This window comes from Vulpes lagopus, chromosome 20, assembly GCF_018345385.1.
Source record: "Vulpes lagopus strain Blue_001 chromosome 20, ASM1834538v1, whole genome shotgun sequence".
Classification (NCBI taxonomy): domain Eukaryota; kingdom Metazoa; phylum Chordata; class Mammalia; order Carnivora; family Canidae; genus Vulpes; species Vulpes lagopus.
In genome coordinates, this window is record NC_054843.1 from 37665145 (window position 1) to 37676353 (window position 11209).

Sequence of the window (11209 nt, forward strand, 5' to 3'; positions counted from 1 at the left end):
AGAAGAGAGAGAGAGACTCTCAAGCAGACTCCACAGTGAGCACAGAGCCCCCAACATGGGCACGATCCCACAACCTGTGAGATCATGACTTGAGCTGAAACCCGAATTGGGTGCTTAACCAACTGAGCCACCCAGATCAGCCTTAGATCTGGAGGCTGTTGAAGTAAGTCCCCAGGCCATAATGAGCCGTGACCCTTGGGATGACTTGGGATCTGAATTTGCTAATCTGTCTCCCTGAGATTCTCTTGGCATTATTGGACACCAGAAGAGCAGAGGATGGAGGAGTCCTCCCCAGAGCACCCCTTGCTGTTACTCAGCTCATTATGAACCAACTCTTCCCTCCACACAGGAGATCGGAGGGAAATCCCTGGGGCTAGGGCTGGTGTCCACTTCAGCTGGCTCGGAATCTTGACATCAGTGCCCTGAGAATCCGTGGACTGGGAAGGCCAGCCCCGTGTCCCTCTGCTGTGCCTGGAATGACCTTAATGACCAAGAGTTTTTCTTTTGAATTGTAGCAGCTCATCACTTTACTCTCAGCCCACCCATTTCAGTAAGCCTTACAGACTCACTGTGGCTGCCTTTTAAGTTCGTAACAAGCTGTGTGCCTCTGAGGCTGGATGTGAAGAAGTGGATCACAGCCAGCTTATTTTCACCCCTGAGCCTCTCCTGTCACCATCCTGAGGCTTGGCATGCAGGCTGCAGTCTGAGGTGTTCTGTTAGGACTAGAAGGTGAGGGCACCTGGGTGGCTCAGTGATTGAGCGTCTGCCTTTGGCTCGGGTCGTGATCCGGGGTCTTGGGATCGAGTCCCGTATTGGGCACCCCACAGGGAGTCTGCTTCTCCCTCTGCCTGTGTCTCTGCATCTCTCTCTCTGTGTCTCTCATGAATAAATAAAATCTTTTTTAAAAAAATAAAGGTAGTGGGATCCCTGGGTGGCGCAGCGGTTTGGCGCCTGCCTTTGGCCCAGGGCGCGATCCTGGAGACCCGGGATCGCATCCCACTTCGGGCTCCCGGTGCATGGAGCCTGCTTCTCCCTCTGCCTATGTCTCTGCCTCTCTCTCTCTCTCTCTGTGACTATCATAAATAAATAAATAAAATTAAAAAAATAAATAAATAAATAAAGGTAGTAACAATACAAAAAAAAAAAAAAGGGGTGTTGGCATCCTCCTTACTCGCTATACTGCCCAGCAGTTCCGCAATGCACCCCCCGTTCTTGGAGGACCCCAACCAGCTGCCCCCTAAGGAGGGTACCCCAGCCCCAGGCTATCCCAGCTATCAGCAGTACCACTAAGGATGTGACTGTCTGTCATCACCACCGTGGGAGCTCCTCCTCCGTTCCCTCCCCGATGATCTACCTCGAAGGGAGGGCTGGCTCCTAGTTGGCCCTGGGACCCTCCAGAGAGGGCCTCTACTCTGTTCCCTGGTCCCAGGGCAGGGGGTGGGGCACCCCAGCTGCTCTGACGGATGGGTCCCCTTCTCTCTTAGGGCACCCCAAACCCAAATTCACATGTAACAAGTTCTCATCCCAGTCCCCTTTCCTGGCGCCCTGATGAGTATTTAAAGCCAATTTTGAAAAAAAAAAAAAATCAAAGTTGGACAAAGCCAAAATCAAGTTGGACAGTTAACTGGCTGAGCCATCCAGGCGCCCCTAAGCTTTTTCATTTTTAATAAATAATGGACCCCCTTTATATATATGAAGTACTCTAAAGACTAAGAAGACATTTTAGACAAAGGCCCTGCCCTCACAGATTTTATAGTTCATTTGGGGATGGGATGAGTTTAGGGAGCAGGGAGGTTAAGCTTGATCTAACAGGGAAACTTCCTACACTATATATCCGTTTGCATTAAGTTTCAATGAACTGCACAAATCTTTAAATTGAATGATCTGAAAGACTTTGCAGAAGACCTAGGTCTTAAAAATACCACTAGGTATTAAATATAAAGAAGTAGGCATATGAAGACCAAAAGAAAAGAAAGCCACAGAGGAGAGAAAGTAGGAGGTTCATATTAGAAAAATGGTATGTACAGTTGATTCTCATTATTTGAAGTAGTTAATGTTCTGTAAAGTTCACTGTACTGAATTAGTGAATATCAAACCATTGCTACTAGGGGAAATACGGGGTTCGTTCTTCTGAGCCTTTGGTCACAACATTTTTGTCAACCAGCTTATACTTAACGTTTTATGTGTTTCTATTGAAAGATGCTGTAGTTAATAAATACTGTTGATTCATTAACATTGAACTCATGCCTGATCAAAGCTGTTAACGTGTATTTTCTCCAGGAACACATCATAGTTTCATGCACTTAGGAACACTATACAACAGTTTGGTACTATGGTTGGGGCCATTTTAAATGGAAAAATCAACAAAGGGTACAAAAATGTGGCACTAAGTAGACCACAATAAGGCAGAGTGTCACCTTGTTCAACCTCAGCTAGAAATAAGCATGTTGGGTAACTCACCTTTTTTTGTTGTTCTCTGTGTGTCTAGAGAGGAACACAAAAGTTCTGTGTGTATTGGTTTGAGGTTACAAATAAATTTTAGTGAGGAGGCAGATCCACAAACATGGAATCCAAAAATAATGAGGAGCAACTATAATTGTGTTTTAGGATACAGAGCACATGAAAATAGAATTTATCCATCTTTGGTGCAGTAAGTATAGTGACACATTATGTTCTTTAAAAAAATAGAGGAAGTTTCAATACAAGTTTTGTTTTGTCAGTTAACTAACTCTTGGTGGATCTTTTACAGATCCATTTTCTACAGTGAAAATTACACAGTTAAGGGCAAAAACTTTTGTTTTCCTTTGTTCTTTTACATTTGGACAGAACCAAACATCTAATTTGGGAAAAGATCATATGTGCTGATCACACACTTGAGATGGGTAACCTTTCAATTATAGTAAGGAGAAAACTGCTTATTTTGTAATTTTTTTTATAGGTATTAGGCTAGGAAAAGGTACCAAATACGGTCCTGCCATATAGAAGTAATCGTATAGAGATATCTGAACTAGAATTTTCACTTACTTTTTTTTTAAGAAATGTATTAGCTCAGCAAATATTTGTTTAAACTTTATAGGTAGGAAGTATAACAAATGATGGGGATAAAGTGGAAAGCAAAACTAGGCAAGGGTTTGAACTGTACAGTCTACTTCAGATTTTATTTATGTATTTATTTGAGAGAGTGAGTGGGAAGAGGAACAGAAGGAGAAGGACAAGGAGATTCTGTGCTGAGCTTGGAGTCCAACCCTGGGCTCAGTCCCAGGGTCCTGATGAAATCATGACCTGACTTGAAATCAAGAGGTGGACACTCAACCAACTGAATCACCCTGGCACCTCCCTATGATCTCTTTCAAAAACAGCCTATTTGAGAAGTAGTTTAGTGTGGCAATTAGTAACATACATTCTGGATCAGATTACTTGAGTTTGAATCTTATTTCTATTCGTTTAGTTTTGTGTCTTTTGCCAAGTTATTTGCCCTCTGTGCCTTCATTCTCCATTTTTAATACAGGGAAAATGGGGGCAACTAGTACATAAAAAGATTTGTCAGGTTTAAATAAATGTCTTTTAACTTTAAACGTTATACACAAAGTACTTTGAACAGAGTCTGGCACATAATTAAGACTATATTGGCAGTTACTACTTTATTATTATTGTTGTTAGTAGTATTAGGTACAGCAGTACTTTAGGTTGCAAGTGAAGTAAAATAATACACATCAGTAAATAGGGAATTTCATCTACAGTTAAATAGAATTTAAGAGGGTTATCTATTCTAATCAAGGATGTCAGGGACTACTTCCCTAGGAAAATGGTGAAATCTGGAGTGTTGATAGTAAAAACAAATGTAGAGGAGCTTTCCAAGTGTGAGACAGTATATGCATAGGTCCTATGGCAAGAGAGAATATACATTTAAGGAAGTGAAAGATCTGTGTGGCTAGAGGGCAGTGGTGCACAGTAAGATTAGCTTGTTAAGCAGAATTCAGTGGTGTTGGGTCTCATAGTGAATTATGGAATTTGGCTTTTAATGCTAAAAACAATGGAAAACCACTTCAGAGGTGTGTGGGCTGGAGAGGGATGGGGAAATCCAGTGTTATACCAAGGTTACTTTGGCTGTAGTATTGTATAGATTGAGAAAAGACTGCTTAGTATCTTTGAAACTGGTGTGTTTTTATATTGTATGGTGTCTTTTAATGCTTAACCTACTGAGCCACCTAGGCACCTATACTGAAAAATTTTACATATAATATGTATAAAATGTTTTGGCCATATTAGATAGCATTAATCCCTTGTAATGAAATAACTTTTGAATATAAAATGTTAGAGCATTCTTGGCACATATTTTTTGTAAAACTTATGTAATGTTCATTTCTTGAAACTGTGGTTAAAAATTTGTTAATGGTTAAATATGTGTGCTGTGTATCCTCCTTTTTAATTTATTTTTTTTCCTCCTTTTTAATTTAGACCTCAAAAGCTTAATGAAAAATTTTGTAAAATTTAAATTGCAATTCTTTTCAATTTAGACATTACCTGCTTGCCACATAATAGGCAAATGTAGTTTTCTCACTTGAATAGCAATGGATTTTTTTGTTGACAATGTTTTTTAATTACTTTTTTTTTTTTGCCTACTGTTCATATGAGTTTTTTTCTCACCCTGTTCTTTATTGCATAAATGTTAAGCAGATGGTTTCATTTTTTTCTAGAATACTTAACAGTCTTATGTTTGATTATGGCAGGATATATATCTTTAGAAAGCCTGTATCTAATTTGATATGTTCTCTTTGGACTTATTTCATAGTAAAAATGTCACAATTATGTAGCCAACATGAATCTTTTCATCTATTTAAAGACAATGCAAGCAGTTAACAAGAAGATGGATCCACAGAAGACATTACAAACAATGCAGAATTTCCAGAAGGAAAACATGAAAATGGAAATGACTGAAGAAATGAGTAAGTTTAATAACTTGTAATGAAATTTACGGTTTTTTCACCTTTGAATCAGCCAGGTTTATTTACTAGCAACCTCATACTCTAATCCATAAAAGCACAAATGTTGAAAAAAGCAATGATACAGCACCCTTCTGAATGGATGTCTGTATTATAAACTCCAGTGTATTTTTATATTGGCAAAGTATGAGGCTCAAATCCTGTCAAGCTTTTGTTCTTATTTTTTCCTTTTCCTTCCCAGAGTTATTTAATATTTAGTTTTCTTCTTTTTGACTATAAACTAAGTGCATTTGTAGGAGAATACAAAGGAACAAAGTTTATTTTAAAAATCTATTATTATACCCCCAGATATAGTTACTGTTAATGTTATATGCTTCTTTCCTGTATTTTCCCATGTCTTTTAGTAGTTAAATCATATTACATGTGCAATTTTGAACCTTATCCTGCTTTTAAAAATCATAAGAGTATGATATACGCATGTACTCAGAACCTTAAATCTTCTTTGAAGTCTTTTTTTAAATAGCAGTAATATTGCATAACATCAGTAGTAAATAACTTCAATCTTAATTTATTGAACCATGCTTACATTGGTTAGTAAGATTGTTTTAAAATTTATAGTATATTAGGTAATCCTTTGAAAATTTTACTGTATTATTTTTGTCTAAATTTCTTAAATCTTTTTAAGAGTATTTATTAAACTTTTTAAAGGCTTTTGGTTCATACTGCCAAATTCTTCCCAGAAAGACTATACCAATCTTTATTTTGCCACTAATCAGTAAGACACCCTTTACAGAGTCCTGGTCAACACTGAATTGTTATGTAACATATTGTTATGTTATGGTATTTCAAAACTGACATCATTATTTTACTAAGATATTTTCTAATTGTTTTGCAACTATATAGAGAGATATGCTAGTTTGGCTCTGCTTAGCTGCCAGAATTTTAATTTAATGGCATTTAGTGTGTAAAATAGTATCTATTTTTGTTTTGTTTTGTTTAAAGATTTTATTTATTCATTCATGAGAGACAGAGAGGAGGGAGGCAGAGGGAGAAGCAGGCTCCCCACAGGGAGCCTGATGCAGGACTCCATCCCAGGACCCCTGGATCACAACCTGACCCAAAGGCAGATGATCAACCACTGAGCCACCCAGCTGCCCCTACAAAATAGTATCTCATTATATTACCAAGATTACTAAAGTCAACACTGTTCAAGTATTCAATTTCAGAATATATGTTTTGTGTATCTTTGATAGTTCAAAAATTCTGTAGCTTTGATTGTGAATCTTTGAAAAATACAACTTTTTAAAACATCATTAGTGAATTTTTAATGACTGTGAGAAATGTCATTTATATAATGATCACAGTATCTAACATGTTTTTGTGATTTCCAGTGATGGCACAGGTGTAAACATATCTTAGAGGAATTAACTTTTCCATTAAGCTATAATGAAGAGAATCAATAAACTCATACACTCATATCTATCATAGTTCTCATTTGTATTTTAGTACTTTGCAAATGGGTCTGAAAGAATAGTAATTGGTGATTACTCATATCTTCTATGACCTAGTAAAGTACATTAACATTAGTATTTTCATCCAAAGGTAAATTCAAGATTTGAATGGATATATATTTTTCCAGTTGAAGAACTTGTTCACGTTCAAATTTTGGAAACAGGATCTTTGAGAAATCTGTATTATTCATGCGTGTGCACACAAACACACACACGTTTTATTTATATATATGTATTATTTTATATATGTAAATATATATATATGGTTAATTTTGTTACAGTTTTTCTGAAAGCATTCTTCTTTGTTAGTCCCTGATTACACCTCTCTGTTCTTTCTCATCTGTCTCTTTCATTTTTCTTTGTCACTGCTTCTTCATTGAGTCCCTTATAGACTTTGTTTTTGTTTTGTTTTTTTTAATTTTTTAAATTTATTTATGATAGTCACACAGAGAGAGAGAGAGAGGCAGAGACACAGGCAGAGGGAGAAGCAGGCTCCATGCACTGGGAGCCCGACGTGGGATTCGATCCCGGGTCTCCAGGATCGCGCCCTGGGCCAAAGGCAGGCACTGAACCGCTGTGCCACCCAGGGATCCCCCTTATAGACTTTGACTTAGACTTCCCACCCCCATTATTACTTCACTAGCATCAGAGTATTACAACTGCTAAATTATTTTTCAGAAACTTATCTCTGAGGATGCCAGTGAGATTCCTTTAGTTACTTCTTGCGGACTACAAAATAAAGTCCCTAGATGTAAATCAAAAACAGTTTTCAAGTCAGGCCCCTTTATTTTGCCAGTGAGCATACGAAGGCTCAGGTAAAATGACTTTCTCCAACAAAAGTTGAATATGTACTGAATGGAAGAATTGAGACTCTACTTGAAGGCGTAACATTTGTTTTATTTTTTCAGAGATGATATTCTATATTTTTGTCTCAGAACTTAACATAGTGTTTTCCAAATATACTTTATGCTATTGAGCTAAGACAAAAAATCAATTGTCAAATCATGTTCATACCAACCAGAGATCTTAACCAGTATCAAGGTTTATTAATAATATTAAGGATACAAGCAATAAGGATGTACATGTGAAACAGGGAGAGGGCTGGGGCATCCCAAATGATTTCCTAGATCTTTTTTCTCTTAGCAGACATATAAGCTCTTTGACCCAGGTAATAGATACTAAAGGTAAATTAAGGTAAATATTAAATATGATTATTTAATGAAAAAGGTGTATCTGTTTGCCTTAAATAATAACACAATGGAAGAACTTAATCTTCCTTTAGTGTATCCCTGTTGTCTTCTACCAATTCTTTGCTCATTCTCTTCCCTTGATCTGTTTGGTCAAAACCTATGCATCCTTCAAGGACCACCTCACATGTACTTCCTCCTACTTGGGTGTAATCTCTTCCCTCTGTATGATCATTTACCTTTCTTATTTACCGTAATCTGGTTATTAATGTCTTCTGTACTTAAATGTAAAGTACCTGAAGTCTTCATTTTTCTCCATCTATCCATTAATTGTATTTGTACGACATGCTAGGCACTTTGCTTTAGAAGTAAACGAGACATAATCCTAATGTGGTACCACCTTCTGTACAAAAGCCTTGCCATAAATATTTTGGAAAGGGAAGGGAGGAAAAGAGGGATATAGCAGTAATAATCTTTGTGAGGTTAAATTGGATGTCCTTCTTAGACAAGTTTAGTAGAATATGGAACCTCGGACTTTGTTAGAATAGTCTACCTATATGTTGAATGTAAATTTAAGTTGAAAATTAACTAAGAAGAATAAACTGTCTCCCTATTACTTACAGGATATTTGATTCTTGCATATTATTCCATCGTCAGATTTAACAGCTGCTACCTAAGTCACTGAATACAGTTTGTGGAATCATATTTAAATACTTTAAGCCTTTTGCTGTGAACTTTTTTGTTGTTCATTAAAGACACATTTTTTAAAATCAGGGTAGACTAGTTTTATTAGAGGATAATTTGCATGGCAATGAAAATCACTCTAGACTTCGTAATTTAGAAACGTGTAAGTGAACTTCACTCACATTTGAAAATGACTTGTAGTTTGTTGGTTCTCGTAAGTTTGCCCTTGAGTAACATTTAAATGTATACACAGATTTGGGCCACCTTCTAAAAATGTTAATCTAACCTGAAATCTGTTTGAAAATAATTGTAATTTTGTTTCTGCCCTTGCCCACAAGTCAATGACACACTGGATGACATCTTTGATGGCTCTGATGACGAAGAAGAAAGCCAAGATATTGTGAATCAAGTTCTTGATGAGATAGGAATTGAAATCTCTGGAAAGGTATGAATAGACCCTTCTTTTTTTTTTTTTTTTTTTGGTTGGAAATCATTTTTACCACTTTGGTCACTTATGTTAGCCTTTATTCTTAGATCTATGTTTTTATATCTGTTGGAATGGTGTGTCCATTTGTGTCCTTTTCCAAATGTTTGATAATGCACATTTTTTTCCTTTTCCTTTAATGTAGATGGCCAAAGCTCCATCAGCTGCCCGAAGCTTACCATCTGCCTCTACTTCAAAGGCTACAATCTCCGATGAAGAGATTGAACGGCAACTCAAAGCTTTAGGAGTAGACTAATGAGAAAAACCATAATATTTTACTTACTTATGGTTATTTAGTATAAACCAGGCACAGTGCAGATTCGTTTTACAAAACACATTTATTTGCAAAAATGAAGACCATCAGCAAACAGTTGTTTCCTAACCCATGGCTATTTTGAGTCTTTTACCAAAGAATGACAAGGATGCAAAAATGGGAACAGTTTGGATTTTAATTAGAACTATTTAGGAGTGATGATGTGTAAAAAGTTGACTTCTTTTCTGCATGGCATAGAGAAATTATATTCATTACTTACTGTTTATGTTCTGTGTTTTTACACTGAAAAAAATCTCATTAAGTGCCACTTAGCACCAACTAAAGAGACTTGTAAAAATATTAAAAATATATCATTAATTCTGTATCTGTTGCTTGTCCTTTGTAAAAGTGATATGTGTTATGACCTTAGGCAGTTCAGCTGCCAAATTATTTTTAAATGATCCAAAAGAAGAGTGCTATTTAAACATCTATCTATCTTAAAAACTGTCATGAGCTTTTCTTTTCTTTTTTTTTTCCTTTGGGAGAACATTCTAGTTGGTAAGTTTATTACCTTTAAAAATGTACTTGGCACCTGCCTTAAACAGCACAAACTTATTGTACAAATCTTTAAATTATTTTAACTGACAGAAAAGAATTACATTTTAAACCAAAATTAAGGCCTCTTAGAAAAATTATCCTGGTTTTCTTTTATAAGGCTTGTAAAAGTGAATTGAATGAAATATAATTAGCAAAAATGGACACTGAATTAATAACATTTTATAGTAATAAGACTGTATTTTGGTCTTCCAAGAACTGAGAAAATATTTCCATATGAGGTATAATTTAATCTGTGTTTAATTTTGATCTTCAGTAATGTAAATATTGAATCCTGTAAATGGAAGCCTTCCTTCTTAGTTTAACACTACTATGACAATACTTGACCTAAATTTTAAAATAAAAACTAACATTTTTTTCTTTGTAAATAAACTACAACTTTGTCAGAAATTACTGCCTAAATGTGTATTAATAATGTATTAGCAGTATTTCTTAAGGTGGAGTTGCTACGGTATTTAATGTATGTATAGGAAGTGAGAAAAAATGAAATGGCAGATTAGTCAGAGATAGAATTTAGGATTAGGTGGGTTTAAAAAGTTACGTCATAATACATGAGTTCTAGCATATGTCAACATAAAAACCATGCAGGAGATCAGATAGGTATAACCAGCTTCCGATGATGGACACATTCGTTCTTATATCGACAACGTAAATGCATGTTAGGACTAGCATACACATGGCACGTGGATCAGTGGGAGGAGTGAAAAATTCAGTTACGTAGTTGATGATTCCTGAGCCACCATACGATGAAAGATGAGGTTGCACTGTCGATAGCATTAAACAGTTTCCTCATCATTGATAAGTCATAACATGTTCCTGGATTACGAAATGTTAACCCAGAACTTGTGTTGATTCTTGGATGTACATGATGATGCCAATTAACTTTATTTACTTTCTTGTTTACATGTGGGGGCTTTTGTTTTTAAAAATTATTTTGTTAGAAAAATTCCAATAAAGATTTATTACTGTTATGCTTTTTTTCTGTATATTTTATTTTTGGCTTCTGCTAAAGTACCTGGTAATTTTTCAAAAGAATGATTTTTATTATTTTTCTGGAAAGAAAATTAGGTAGCTGTTCCTCATATTTTAAAAAATGTCTTTTCTAAGAATTAGCTGTTGATACAGGACTGATGTTTGTGAATGGAGTAAGTCTAAGAATTGGTGGTTCACATGAATTTGGTCTGATGATTCCTTTTCTAGAACTTCCAGGGGATAAACATTTTTAAATATTCTGATACAATTAAGTCTTAGTGATTTATTTTCGATTAGAAATGGATACTACAGAAGGCTTTGGGACCTAAAGGAGAGAGTAGAGCTCTTCTGATGTGGCTATATTTGTAAAATGCTCTTGTGGCAATTATCACAATCCTTATAAATTTATGTTACACTGCCCTTTACTAAAAATAAAACTTTTCAACCCCTAAGATTAGGAAATAAGTATTCTTATACATTAAGTTTATGAAAATATAGTTGGCCCGTTAACACTGTGGGTGTTAGGGGCACGGAACCCATGCAGTTATGAAGCCACATAC

General features: G+C 35.9%; 1 protein-coding gene across 3 annotated transcripts in view; it reads left to right on the forward strand.

Moving 5' to 3' along the window:
* The window catches only part of CHMP2B (charged multivesicular body protein 2B), a 30727-nt gene extending 20079 nt beyond the window's left edge, over positions 1–10648 (forward strand). For all 3 annotated transcript variants that reach the window (XM_041734826.1, XM_041734824.1, XM_041734825.1), the window contains 3 exons: positions 4844–4946; positions 8664–8770; positions 8955–10648. In XM_041734826.1, the coding sequence (XP_041590760.1) occupies positions 4844–4946; positions 8664–8770; positions 8955–9065 (321 nt within the window). In that variant the 3' untranslated portion in view covers positions 9066–10648. The remainder of the gene's footprint in view (positions 1–4843; positions 4947–8663; positions 8771–8954) is intronic.
* Positions 10649–11209: the final 561 nt, after the last annotated feature.